The sequence below is a fragment of the Mus pahari genome, chromosome 19 (assembly GCF_900095145.1).
Source record: "Mus pahari chromosome 19, PAHARI_EIJ_v1.1, whole genome shotgun sequence".
NCBI classification, from domain to species: domain Eukaryota; kingdom Metazoa; phylum Chordata; class Mammalia; order Rodentia; family Muridae; genus Mus; species Mus pahari.
Window position 1 is genome coordinate 29,901,057 of NC_034608.1, and position 14,275 is coordinate 29,915,331.

The window sequence follows — 14,275 nt, forward strand, 5'->3', positions numbered from 1 at the left end:
ATGACGCCCGCTGTGACTGTGTGCAAATCACACCCGTGAGCCACAATGGAAGGTGTGCAGCTGGGCAGCCTGGGGCAGCTCCTATTTAACTGCAGAAGCCATTTTCCAGGCTGGAATCAGGGGGCCCTGTGTTTGTTAATGGGGAGTGGGAGACCCTCGTCCTAGTGGGATACAGTGAGACTCAGAACCTAAGGTCAGCACTAGGGACATGTCCAGCGCTACTGAGTCAGGATGGAGAGCAAAGCCACACCACTTCCATGACAGGGTATTTGTTACTTTGGAGTTTGTTCCAGCCTTGAGAGCAGGGCCCAGTTTGTCATAACCTGGGAAAGCCGGACGGCTGTCCAGGCTCAGCAATGTTGATGAGGAAAATGTCTGATCAGAAATCCTGGGGTTCAGCAGGAAGCTTGGAAGAGCCTTGCACTGCTCCATACCCAGAGGCAGGTCTTCCAGTTCCCACGCCTGCTCCATAGGCGGCCCCCTTTCTGTGACCCCTGGTGACCTTGGCTGCCACCCACCTCCATACCCCTTAGGCTTCCATCCCCTCCAACAGCGTTTCCAGCTGGAGCTAAAACTTGAGGAGACTCCTGGATACCCCCCCACTCCCCCCACCCTCACCCCCATCAGTCAGCCCTGAGCATTGTGGGAAGGGCCTACAGCCAAGGACAGCGGAAGTCCAAGGAGCTGCAGGGCCAAGGAAGCAGTGGCCCAGCCCAGGCTCTGGCCTCAGATCTCCGCTGGCTGCTGCAAATACAAACAGCCCCCTCACCCTGGGCCAAGTCACTTCCTGGCAACTCTGACAGGCATCTATGAGCAGGCGTGCTATGGGGACTCGCACGGCCGCCATGCTGTGCTGTGCTTTGATTTCAACTCCCAGCCAGGTGGCGAGGGAAAGCAGAATTTAATGAAAGGTTTTGCTTTTACTATTTTTTTTTTCCGAACGATATCTAAGCATTGGAGGAGGCAGACAGTAGGCTGCAGAGAGAGGCTGGAGGAGTCCTGTGTGATGCCTGCTCTGCTCGCTGTCACAATAGAGACCCTGGGAAAGAGCATGGGGTCCAAAGGAAAGAGCACTGTGTGAACATGTGGGGTGGCTCCTCACATCGATGGTCTCGGATGGCGGCGGGGAGGGCTGACTCCAGCCCGGATGCTCGCCGGAGGAACTGTTGGATAAACACTGGCTGAGACACAGGCCTGACTTTGCCTCAGAAAACATCCAAACAGCCACATAAATATGAAAAGCAGTCAGTGTTAAGTCCCCTAAAATCATTAAGGAAGGGGGAAAAAAGTTTATATGAAGTTAGGGTGGTTTTTATCAAAATGAGATGACATGATCTCCAGATACAGAATCTGGGCTGTTAAAGAGCCCAGAACCTGTAGAAGAGCTCCAGCCCTCCCTTGGATGGCCAAGTGCTAATGTGTCAGCTGACAGGACCCTTTCAACTCTCCACTCGCCCCTTGGGCCTTCCGTAGGCAGAGGACCAGGAGAGGCACTTGGTTCCTGACGTTGAGAGAGGACGTGGCTTGGTCTCTTCTCTTCTTAAAAACTAGCTTGGGTTCACTGTGATTCTTGATTCTCCCAAACTCATACACACCATCTCTGTTTCCAGGGCAACCGAGGGCTCGGTTTTTACGGAGAGAAGGGTGAAAAGGTAAGGGGACCCGATGACAGGAACCAGTGAGCATCGCTGCTCAGGGTGACCTGAGAATACAGTTTACATATGATCATGGTCAAATGCCAAGTCACCCACACTCCAGGGACAATGGTGGATTAGGGAAGACAAGACTGTGAACAGTCTCGGTGGGCAGAGATTCCAACAGGGATATGTGACTTCCACCCGTCTTCAGGACTGGGGAGCGGAGGTGTCCTCCTAAGAATGCCTTCTAATAGGATGACCATCGTGTGGANACTTCATTCCTCCTTAGAATAAGGAACAAAATACCCATGAAAGGATATAGGTACAGAGACAAAATTTAGAGCTAAGATGAAAGGATGGACTATCCAGAGACTCCCCCATTTGGGATCCATCCCATCATCAGCCACCAAACCCAGATACTAATGCACATGCCAGCAAGATTCTGCTGAAGGGACCCTGATATAGCGGCCTCTTGTGAGGCTATGCCAGTGCCTGGCAAACACCGAAGTGGATGCTCACAGCCAGCTATTGGATGGAACACAGGGTCCCCAATGGAGGAGCTAGAGAAAGTACCCAAGGAGCTGAAGGGGGCTGCAACCCTGTAGGTGCAACAACAATATGAACTAACCAGTACCCCCTGAGCTTGTGTCTCTAGCTGCATATGTAGCAGAAGATGGCCTAATCAGCCATCATTGGGAAGAGAGTCCCCTTGGTCTTGTAAACTTTATATGACCCAGCACAGGGGAAGGCCTGGGCCAAGTAGTGGGAGTGGGTGGGTAGGGGAGCAGAGGCAGGGGTGGGGTATTACATTTGAAATGTAAATAAAGAAAATAATAATAATAATAATAATAATAATAATAATAATAATAATAATAAAGAAAAATAAAAGAATGCCTTCTAATGTGTGGGACTCAGAGAAGATTAAAGGGCTCAGCTGAAGCCTAAGCTGGAACCAGCTCAGGGAACAGACCACATGGCTGCCCTAGATGAATTCACTAAGGGGGGAAAGATAAAGAACAAAACACATAAAAATGTAAAGTCCCCTACAATGAAATACCCCACGGTAATTAGGTCACATAATGGGAGGGAGGGCTTGGGGAGAGGTCACTGGTGCGAGGGAATGGTCACATGGAAGACTGTGGAGATGAACTTACAGCCATCCACAAGAAGGCATTACTCGGATACTGATGAACACACGGAAACCCTCATGGGTCCTGTGGTCCCAGTCTTTGAACGTGCTAGTGAATACCCAAAACACACGGAGACCTTCAGGAGATGCCCCGGCACTTAGTCTGCTGCTGTGCCTGCCACATGGTGACTGAGCTCAAACTTAAGAGTGTCCTTTACTGGTAGAAACAGCAAAAGAAACATCAGTTGGAATCTCCTGTGTTTATCAGTTTCTGAGAGAGAGAGGTCGTGAGCAGGGCATGGGGCCGGCCATTGCTACTCACGTGGGCCAGTGTCTGCCGCTACAGACACAAACAGTGAAAGTCTCCTCAAGATATTTAGTCTAGCCTTGGGTTGTTGGTGTACATAGTGTCTCTTGCTTCCGGTGACCCCAGCAAAGCCCAAATCTATCAAACCTTTGGTAGCCTGCAGAAGCAGGTGCAGTGTGGAATCACTGGTGACCTCTGACCTTGACTTACTAATTCTAAACAGTTGCCAATGGGAAGGTGGTTCACATTGTGTTAGACTACCATTATTTCAGTGAGGTTATTTTATTGTTGTGATACAAAGTAGCCATGCAAAGCCAAACCAAACCAAACCAAACCAAACAGTGCCTGTGGTAAGACTGGACTGTCCCTCAAGTTCTGTGCCCTCCTGATTCAAAACTGTCACTTTTGCTGAACATTCTGCAGGGTGACATAGGACAGCCAGGACCCAACGGGATCCCATCTGACATCACACTTATTGGGCCCACAACATCAACGATCCACCCGGATCTGTACAAGGTAAAGGGATGGTCATTCCCAGCTGACCTAGGAAAAGGAGGGTGCAAGAGTCATTTTCTTCATTTTTATGCAAACAGTTGCATCCCAAGACAGGAAGGACCTCACTGCCAGTTTGAGGGGGGTGAGGGAACCAGATCAGATTTGCACCAGCTACTGGGGGGACTGGACAGTTTCCATCAGCCAGAAGGAGGTGTGAGCTGCCGAATCCTGAGTATTAACAGCAAAGATGGGCCAAGGGCCTGCCAGTCCAAAATACTGTGAAGAAATTCTATACTGCTGAAGCTGCTTTAGCGGGAGGCGTTAGTGTGTTCCAACTGCCTTCTCTTGCGAAGACCTTATTTGACTGAGTGTGGTCAATTGGGGGTCCCCTGGGCTGGGTCCTCCCACTCTGGGACAGACATGTGGGCACTCGCATCCATCTCCATGAAAGCTCAGAAGCACCTGGGCCCTGTGGCTGGTGCCGATAACTAGCTGCTCAGATGGAAAAGAGGAAGGCTCCCAGCCGGGCACATCACGAATCACCTTCTGAAAATTCTAGAAAAACACTCCTTGTTTGCACTTGAGACTCGAAGCTACAGCGCTGAGGAGTTATTGATTACCGGGAAATAGTTCATCAAATACATTCTCGCCTCGTAGCCTAAGACGGGATCGATGTTCATGTACTGCCGATCTCAAAGGCGAGAGCGTCTCTTATTCCGTGTCTTCTTCGCAGGGTGAAAAGGGGGACAGAGGAGAGCAAGGGACACCCGTAAGTTCAACAACAACTCCTTACCTCCCTCCTGGGATCGCTCCCTCTTCAGGGCTCCTATTGGAATGATGGGGTGTGTTCTGGTCTTAACCCTTGTGTTCTTGTACACTTCTCTGTGTGAGGAGGTATCGTGGATACACAGTGCACTTGCTTTAATCATGTGGGTACTTAGCATTATCTGAAGCTGTAAGTGGGGGGCTGAGAGGGGCTGGGATGGAGTTGAGATGTCCTCTGCTCTAGGCCCGGGGGTCACTGCCATCTTGTTTGTCCAGTTTGACTAAGCTTCCTAGTTCTTCCTCACTGTGGTGGTGACTGGGGCATCCCCGGTAAAGGTGATGAGCACATAGCCCTGTGCTCTCTCTACCCCCATCCTGTCCCTAAGGGGCCTAGGAAGGCTGCAGACTGGCCGGTGGTGAGGTCAGCTCCAGGCGCCTCTCAGACTCTGGTTTCTCTTCCCTAGGGCGTAATCTCAAAAGGCGAGGAAGGCATCATGGGGTTCCCAGGAGTACGGGTGAGCCACGTATTTTATTACCACGGTTGTCTGACTTAGTTGGCTTTTGCTTTTTAAACAGATTCTCTGTTTTTAGGTTCAGTCTTTAGGTTTGCAGAAAAGCTGAGCAAAGAGTTGAGATTTCCATGGTCTTACCCTGGGCACAGCCAGCCAGTTGGGCATTCACCACCAGGGATATCTCTCAGATGCATTTGCTACAACCCATGAACCCATATTCCCCTGCTGCTGAAGTTTTTAAAACACTGGACCTGCCCAGGAGGTTCCTCCTGGTTTGAGTCCTGACTAACCTTTGTAACAATCTGCAGGAAGTATCTAAGATGCAAGTTCATTTCTGGACACCCAAAGAGTCCAATAAAAATGTTTCTCATGGGGAGGCTCATCTGTAAGAAGGTGTCACCTTGAGAGCCATGAGCATCAACAGCCACCTGGGCCCTTGGGGTTGGATGTGGCCTCCTGGGGCTGGATGTGGCCTCCTGGGGCTGGATGTGGCCGCCTGGGGTTGGATGTGGCCACCTGGGGTTGGATGTGGCCGCCTGGGGTTGGATGTGGCCGCCTGCCCCTGCTCTTCCAAACCTTGAAAGCACAAGGCTGTTTGATGATTGTTGGCACTGTTATGCCATCCTCTGGGGAACTTGGTTGCCTGCCCTGAATCTTTATTCCTTGTGTTTTTCTGTTCAACACAGGGTGTTCCTGGCCTTGATGGAGAAAAGGGAGTCTTAGGAGAGAAAGTAAGTCTGATACGCAAAATGTTCCGGGACTGAAACCTCGTGGATATGACCAGTGGCATCTCAGAAAACAGCGCTTCTCCCCAAAGCTCGCTTGGGGTGTTCCCTGCATCCACAGGCTCATGACTGATGGTTCCAAAAGGCTCTTTCGGAGACCTTAGTGTAGCATTCACCGCTGCCTCAGCTTCCCTCATCCATCTGTTGCTTTGTCCCCAGAACCCATCCCAATTCTCTGCCACTAGGTCCCCAGCCCTGGGCCTCACCCTGTCATTGTCACTAAAAGGTTGTCAGTGGGTGACTGAGGTTCCCCCTCTATTTCTTAGAGATCTACACATACTTTGATACTTGCTTATGTTTAATAATAGCCTAGTTGCTTTTCTCCTCTTGTGGCCTGGCAAAGAAAAAGAAACTGTGTATGAAAAAAAAATTTTTTTTACGGGCCCAGACAAGATTCAGCAACAACTAAATACTAGCTGGGGCAGAAAGCACACGAAGAAATGCTTTTATCTAATTAATCACTAATTAACTAACTCACAACAGTCATTGTATGCACGAATTCAGCCCACCTACTGCAGAGCCCAGCACCTTCCTGTCACCCACAGTCCTGGGGTCTGGCTTTAGATCTGTGCCAGCCTCCAGGGTCATGTGACCCTAGCATGCTCATAACTTGAACTTGACAGCGAAGGAATTCTGAGCAAATTTGTGCCATGCTGTCCTGAATTTCATCCAATGGGCGAGATGTTGGGGTCATCACACCTCCACATATACACACCCAAACATGTCAGGAAGCCACAGGGTTGCAGTACACACATGTACCAAATTTACTTGCCTCAGGATACAGCCGTAGCTCTACTCAGCTTATAGTCAACACCAGAGTGCTCACACAGGGTGCTCAGGGCTCCTGCTTCCACCAGGCTGTCCTGTCAGGGACACAGAAAGCAGCCTCGAAATCCTAGCTTCCCCTGAGCCCTGCTCAGATGGCCACAGCAAGTAGCCACGTGACACTGAAGAGCCCAGAGGCTGAACGAAGACAGAGAAGCTATGTGGCTGTTTTGGGATAGCAGGTCAGCTTGCCTCCTGGTGCCATGGCTGACCTCCGTGGCTCCAGCTAGAGGCCAAATTCTGGCATTGACCATGTACCATGGAGACCACCATTACTACTATTCTTGTTCCTTCTCATTGTAGATCCTAAACTCGGGCTGGAGGCCACACACTAACTAGACCCAACTTCCTATCATGGTAGTTCTTGCTGAGAGTGTCCCAGAAAGTAATACAGCAGGGACAAGAGCTGTCCCCTGCTCCACAGCCAAGGCCAGGATACTACTGGCTTAAGGGTAGCAATGAGCAGATTCTGTAGCAACAGCTAACACAGGCATTAGGCCCAAAGCCCAGCCGAGTCAGAGTCAATGTATGCTGAGGTGAGCAGGTGGCACGCTGTCACCTACTCTTCAGTGAAACAGAGGAGCTGTTAGGTCTGCAAACACGGTTCGGCACAGCTGCCCCAGGAACTAGAGGCCCATGAAGACTAGGATCCCAGACGAGGGCCCAGCAAGCCCTGGCCCCTGGCCCGCACCCACCCCTGATGCTGCTACCTAAGTACAGCATACAAGGGATGCCCGTCCAGCTTTCTCTTTGTAACCTGGGAAGAAGCAGACATCTGTGCTTAAGTGGGTCAAAGGAAGAAATAGTTTACCCAACTGAAAAAATAGGGGAACAGGCAGACATACACAAATGACTCATCCCACTGCCTGTCAGTACAAACCACGTTGTCCAACTGGCCAGCTGCTGCCTCCCCACGAGCTTTCCAGATGTGCTGGCCCTCGGGGGCCAGAACTTAAAGGCAGCTCCAAAGAGCTGCCTGCGTGTGTGTGTGTGTGTGTGTGTGTGTGTGTGTGTGTGTGTGTGTGCACGCGCACACGCATATGGTGACCCATTAAAGTGGCATGCCAAAGAGGGAGGACGCAGGGAAAGCCATGCGTCCCGGGGAAGCCCCAGGCTCCCTACAAGAACAAAGAGCCTTCTTTGCATGCCTGTGTGCATGTACACAGAGAGGGGAGGGGGGCACATGTGGTGACACACAGGCATGGACGCCTAGAAAAGTAAACAGCTCCAGGCAGGGAGATACTTTGTGCATTTGGTTGTATCATATTTTCTGAAAAATGAGCAATTATTTCCCTTTGTTTGGGGGAAACCTGTGTCTAACGACAGCCAAGCCTTCTCCCATCCAGGACTTATTATAGAGTGTGCTCATGGAGATCTGGTTTCCTGGGAACTGTGCACTGGCCACAGTCTTTGTGTAGTGTGAATGTGGGGCACAGGAAATAGCCATCTCTGTGTGTGACAGGGCCACTGGACTGCCACAGAGCTGTTTAGACTCCAGGAATCACAACTACCAGGTGTGATTTTTTCCAGCTACGTGGGAGTTAGGAGCAGGCAGCAAGGCTGTGCCCACAAGCCAGGCACGTAATGACATCATCATTAAATCACATGATGATGCATCTTCCTGCTCTATGGCCTGCTTAGGTGGATCCTGGGAGAAGTCTTTCCCCAAAGGTCCCTGAGTTGAATTACATGAACCCCAGTTCTTTGCCTGAGTTCTTGCCTGAGGAAAGACCTAGAGATCCAGAGATGGGAAACACAACCAGATCCATAAGGCAGTGCCTCCTGATGAGCATTTGAGGAGATGTTCCCTGGGAGCCTAGCTGTAAATATGTCCCAAGAGTTACTGAGGACCTCTGCTAGTTAGTGTCCTTAAGGGCTTAGGGTTCTCAAACAACATAAAATCAACTGTTTTTGAATGTTCAACTCCACCTAGTGTGAGAGGACCAGGGTCAGCCACAGCCCTGCAAAAGGGGGGAAGGTCAGCCAATTTGATCAGCCGATCTTAGTCCATCAAGCAGCACATGGGCCCCTGCAGATCTGTAAAGTCCCTGGACAGGCCTATTGTGAACCCTGGCGTGGCTCTGGCAGCTTTGCCAGATGTCGTCTTTTGAAAGAAGAACGCGCTCCTCAGAAAGTCTCACGTGCCTGCCCAGCTTCTTCTCTGACTGGCACTGGAGAAAACTGGAGGCCAAATTAGTGTTAAGGGGTTTGTTTTTTGGTTTTGCTTTTAATGAAAAGAGAAATTCCAAATCAACAGACTCTGGGGATTCTGTTTGGTGGCACCTGGAGACTTTCAAAACTCATTATGAGGGAAGAGTTTAGCTGATAGAGCAGATGTGGCTGCTGCCCTGCAGGAGGAGACGAATCCTGCACAGTCTCCTGCTCACTCAGATGCTGATGTGGGGGAACGGAAGGAGCAGCCGTCAGTCCATTGCCCAGTCCTGGGGGGTAGAATGGGCACATCCAGAGTTCCGTAGCACAAGTCACCCAGGACTCTCAACACCAACAACCAAGGGGGAAAAATACTAAGAAAAACTACAAGGTTGGGAGGGAGGGGAGCACTGGAGAATGTCTCCGTGGCTAAGAGCACTTGCTGCTCTTGTAGAGGACCTGGGTTCTGTTCCCAGCACCCAGTTGGTCACTCACAGTCATCTATAACTCTAGCCCAGGATCTGACCCTCTCTTCTGGCATCCACAGGCGCCAGCCACCCACATGGTACACATGCCTACATGCAGGGAAAAAAAATGTTCACACACATAAAGTAAATCTTAAAAAAAAAAAAAAAAAAAAATATGTGCATCATGAAGGAAGGAAAGGCTGTTTGACAGACACTGCAGGCCAATGCCACATTTGCTCCTGCCTCAAGCAGAGCGGCTTTAAAGATATTTGTGCATCCAAAGTGAGGGAGGTGAACATGTGTTGGATTGCGGGGTCGTTGAGGGGATTCTTAGTGGCTGCCTTGGCTGGATTGGTAGAAGTGCCACGGGGCTGTTTTCTGGAGTTTCCCCCCTGCAACTAGAAATAATAAGCTCATATCTCCCATATCTCTCTTTCAGGGAAGCAGAGGCCTGGATGGTTTCCAAGGCCCCAGTGGACCTCGAGGACCCAAGGTGACTCATTTATTTCTGATGATGAGGTCCTGCTCCTAGCTGAGACAGCACGATCAGAGGAGATGAGCCCCCCTACAGGGGGCTTGCTCTGTGTTGCTCAGCCCCCTCAGCCTGCCCAGTGCAGCAGGAGGCTGACTTTGTAGCAACAAGGTGGGGAGGGGCCTCCAGTTCCTGTTAGAGGGTAGAACTTGTGTGGTTGACCCTAAGGGCTGAGAGAAAAGACAAGTTGGGGTGATCCAGGGTAGCTCGGAGAGGACCCAGCCCTGTGGGTGGCTCTTCCTGCTAGAGGACATGTCTGTGGAGATCAGGGAAACGCGTGGGTGTATCTGGAGATTTCATGAGGCTGCTCCACAAAGCAGATGGTGCTGGGCGACCCTGAGTCTCCATGCTGCCTCCTCCCTCGCCAGATGTCTCAGACGTCAGCACCTTGAAGGTCTGAGACGCAGAATCCTTGCAGTCTCCCGGGCACTCCTGGCATCCGTAGCCCCAGCAAGGGCTTCACGGGGAGATCCTCTGTGGTGTTCCTTTTTATGTCTGTCTGGTGGTTGGGATGCAGGGACTCCCTGCCGCCACGTGGTAGAACTGTTGCCATGGGGACAGTGCAGGTTGGATAGTAAGAAAACCCGTCCTATTAAACTAAGCCTATGTTCTGTGCACTCCTAGGCAATATACAAGGCTATACTCACAGTGTTTTCTCTCCCCACCCCAGGGAGAACGGGGGGAACAAGGACCCCCAGGACCCTCTGTCTACTCGCCCCATCCATCCCTGGCCAAAGGTTGGTACAAACACCCCAGTGTATGACGTGGCCTCACATGGACCCTCTTCTGTCGGTAACAAAGTCATAAGCTTTCCAGACAGGTTCTCCAAGTGACTCAGAGACAGCCCAGCTTCCCTGGTGGTTTCAAAAGGGGTCACTAGAAACGGTCACTTAGGTTCTGGCTGATAACCCTCACTACCATCCAGGCGTGACCCTATCTGTGAGCGAGGGGAATGTCTTCGTTTCTAGGAGACGCACAGGGTCTTGTTTTGAGCGCCCAGAATGCCACTGAGTCCGCTGAAATCACTGAAACCACTGTGTGTCTTTTTGGTGTCTTCTGTGCCTCGATATTGTCTTACATTTATCAGAATCTTAGCCTGCTGGGCTGTGGACTGGGGGCCCCCCTGGATTTTCAGCATTTGAAAGCTCCCTGATGGGGCTGGAGAGATGGCTCAGTGGTTAAGAGCACCGACTGCTCTTCCAAAGGTTCTGAGTTCAATTCTCAGCAACTACATGGTGGCTCACAACCATCCATAATGAGATCTGACGCCCTCTCCTGGGGTTTCTGAAGACAGCTACAGTGTACTTACATATAATAAATAAATAAAAGAAAGAAAGAAAGAAAGAAAGAAAGAAAGAAAGAAAGAAAGAAAGAAAGAAAGAAAGCAAGCTCCCTGACTCTCTTCTGTATATACATTGGACTTACTGGGAAGTTGGATGCCTGAAGTGGCCTGTAGAGGGCAGCCTCGCTGCTGTGGTATGTGCTCGTTCCTAGGCAATGATCTGATTCTGACTGAAGGGAACCTGTCTTGGTTGTAGGTGCCCGAGGTGACCCAGGCTTCCAAGGTGCTCCTGGGGAGCCAGGAAGCCGAGGCGAACCAGGAGAGCCTGGAACCACGGGGCCTCCAGGTCCATCCGTCGGAGATGAAGGTAATGGGGTTTCATAGCATCCAAACATACCTGGTCTCCGGTATGGACATGGACTAGTAATAGGCTCTGCTGGGCACGTGGCTTTCCTGTGGCTCTATCTGTCCCTCTCATGCAGCTCCGATGCACATGCAATAGTAACCCCAGCAAGGTTAGAATATGACCCCAGTGCGTGATTAGTGATATCTGGTCCCCAGATGGAAGAACCAGGGGGTGCCGTCCCATGATGAAGCAGATGGTCACAATTCCAGGCCATTGTGGAAGCTGTAAAAGTTGACAAGTTGTGAAGAAGTGTACCAAGGCCATCGCCTTCTTCTGTTAACTAAACCCTGATGCTTGTTCCTGGTGGCAGGTCCTCTGCGACAGGAAAGCCAGCACAGCCTTTACCTGTCGGGACACTCACCTGCTGCAAATGCTCTTGGATTTCAGATTCAATGAGAGGCCTTCCAGGGGAGATGGGACCCAAAGGGTTCTCAGGAGAACCAGGCCCCCCTGCACGCTACCCTGGCCCACCAGGAGCGGATGGAAGACCGGGTCCCCAAGGAGTCCCTGGACCTGCAGGCTCACCCGGACCAGATGGTGAGTGGCTGTGCTCACCGGAGCCTAACCAAGCTGGTTCTGAGTTGATCCGGTAGGCTAATGAGTGAGGGTGTGGTGGGCATTCCCAGGGTCCACACAGGTACTGGCATAACAGCTATCGCCTCTCCATCTGTAGAGAGTCAGTGATCCCACAGGTCCCGCACGGTGAGCTGTGGCTACGGTGACTTCAGCAGCAAGGCACCGTGAGCTGAAATCCCTACGCCTGGGTCTCTGCAGGCGTCTCCTTCCTTCACGCACAGCTCCTCTGCTCTGCTTCGGCAATCTGGTTCAGCATGTGATTATTAGCTCTGTCACTGCAAAGCCAGTGTCACAGGAGATAAACCATTGGTGCAAGAAAAGATAGCTGCATAAAGGAATGATGGCCACTGGCCAGGGGGGACAGGAGACCCGGAGAGTCTGTATATACGGCAGATGAGGAGGAAGGGTTGGCCAGCCTGCTGTCCCACAGCACCAGGGTGATTCCCCATAGCAGCTAGGATGGTCCCTGAGTCAGCCAGCGTAGTATTTTCAGGTTGTGATAGTCCATGCCATCCTTATATCAAGAACACTCTATCTACTGAGTGGTACTCGTGCCATAGTGGTACTCGTGTGAAGTGGCCAGCCACAAAGCCGGGTCTCTTCAGCTGTAGCATTCAGTTACCTGTTAGATGTTGAAAATTCCTCATGGGAACATTTCATCTCCTGGACAGACTGGCTTTTGAGGCACTGGAAGAAAATATGAGGTCATTTTCTCTTCCGGGGGTGACAGCGACCCAAACGTAGACACTTCTTTCCAAAATGGTTTCAACTCCCTGACATCACCTCCAGCAGCAATCTCTCCTCAAGTCGTCCCTTCAGGGGACAGGGCAACCTATTTGCTCATGGGTAGTGTTGGGGTTTAGTTAAACTTCAAGTTCAGAGGCTGTTTTAATTGCTTTGGGAAAATCCTTCTCTGCACCATCTCCAGAGGGAAAGTTGTCGATAGCGTCTCTTCCATAGAAAGGAATACTTCTCTAAAACAGACACGTAGGGAGCCAGTCACTTTGCTTCCACTCACATCTCACAGTAACATTTTAACTTAATATGAGCCCACTTGCCCAGTTTTCTTTCATTTGGAAGATAGGGCAAAGAAAAGTAAGTGTTGCTATTTTCTTGGATGATGCATCTGAGCAAAGCTATCTTTAATGTTTTCTATTATGCTAGAAGTAATTTTTATCATCCGAGTTATATCCATTTATATTGACAGGAAAATATTTATTAATGACATGTGTACCATATAAATGTCTATGAGCCTGTCCTTCCTGTGTGTAGTGTCTGTGGGGTTTTCCCCACATGCGTCAAAAAACATAAGCGCATACCATGAAAGAGGACATTGTCTCTGTCACTCCCATCCTGTCACAAGCATCCGATATCTTCCTGGGTGAATTTTGCTCACTAAGTGGTTTACGACTTCAATGACATAAATAAACTACCAGAAGCAAACAGAACTAGACAGCCACTTGGACTACCTTAGCAGCTGATAAGGGGATGTATGCGGAAGAGGGACTCTTGTAAGAAGCTTATCAACTAAAAATGTTAGGACATCCCTAACAACAACATCCCTTCTTGCATTGTTTCCTCTGTGAGATACATTGTTGTTTTCTCTGTGAGATACCTTGTTACCAAATCGGCAAACTCTTAAGTGAAAACTAGCCAACCACTGGCCTTTCCAAGTGTGCCTCACAGTTCCGAGCCACCCTGAAATTAGGACTGGGAACCAGGAGTCCTACGTTGCTCAGCCTTTCTCAGATCTGAAACTTTTGGAGTCTTCTTTCAGAAACTGCGTTGGGTCCTATTTTGTGTGCTGCGGTTGCTGGAAGCCACAATGCTTAGTCATTCAGAGAATCAGAGCGAACATGGATACCAGCTGTCTTTCTGGGTGAAAGGCTCTGCTGGCGCCATTTCTAGTACAGCTGACTGAATCAGCTATTGGCTTCTTCATGGAAGTCATGCTGAGATCTCCCACATCCCAAAGAACGTATTTAAAATTATGAATGAATTACACAGAAGAAAACAAGGGGAGAGACAGAGGTCGAATCTACACGGCTCAGCTGTACCTTCATAAAGGCCTTACTAACTCCCAAGAAAGACATCTCTCTTTGTCCTTGGTGCAGGTTTTAAATGTCAATTTTGTTCTTGGTGACAGGTCTCTAGTTTTAAGTGTTCATAAAGTCCAGGTGATAAATCTTCCTATTGATGGTCTGCTTTTCTCTCCATCTGTCAAGAGGACTTGACAGTTTAGGCTAGAGCCCAACCCAAACCTAAGCATCTCCCGTGTGGAAAGGCTCTCCTGGGCGCCATAGTACTGGTCCACTATTCTCACTCTCCTGACACTTTGTAGGACTTCTCAGTGGCCCACTCTCCCTCTCCCTCTCCCTCTCCCTCTCCCTCTCCCTCTCCCTCCCC

The 14,275-nt window shown here is 50.3% G+C and overlaps 1 protein-coding gene across 1 annotated transcript in view; it reads left to right on the top strand.

Moving 5' to 3' along the window:
* Col4a2 (collagen type IV alpha 2 chain) overlaps positions 1-14,275 on the top strand; it is a 138,101-nt gene that overhangs the window by 91,957 nt on the left and 31,869 nt on the right. Inside the window, exons 12-20 of the mRNA XM_021219872.1 lie at positions 1,611-1,652; positions 3,497-3,589; positions 4,302-4,337; positions 4,798-4,848; positions 5,532-5,576; positions 9,513-9,566; positions 10,276-10,342; positions 11,144-11,254; positions 11,681-11,830. Coding sequence (XP_021075531.1) covers positions 1,611-1,652; positions 3,497-3,589; positions 4,302-4,337; positions 4,798-4,848; positions 5,532-5,576; positions 9,513-9,566; positions 10,276-10,342; positions 11,144-11,254; positions 11,681-11,830 — 649 coding nt within the window. The remainder of the gene's footprint in view (positions 1-1,610; positions 1,653-3,496; positions 3,590-4,301; positions 4,338-4,797; positions 4,849-5,531; positions 5,577-9,512; positions 9,567-10,275; positions 10,343-11,143; positions 11,255-11,680; positions 11,831-14,275) is intronic.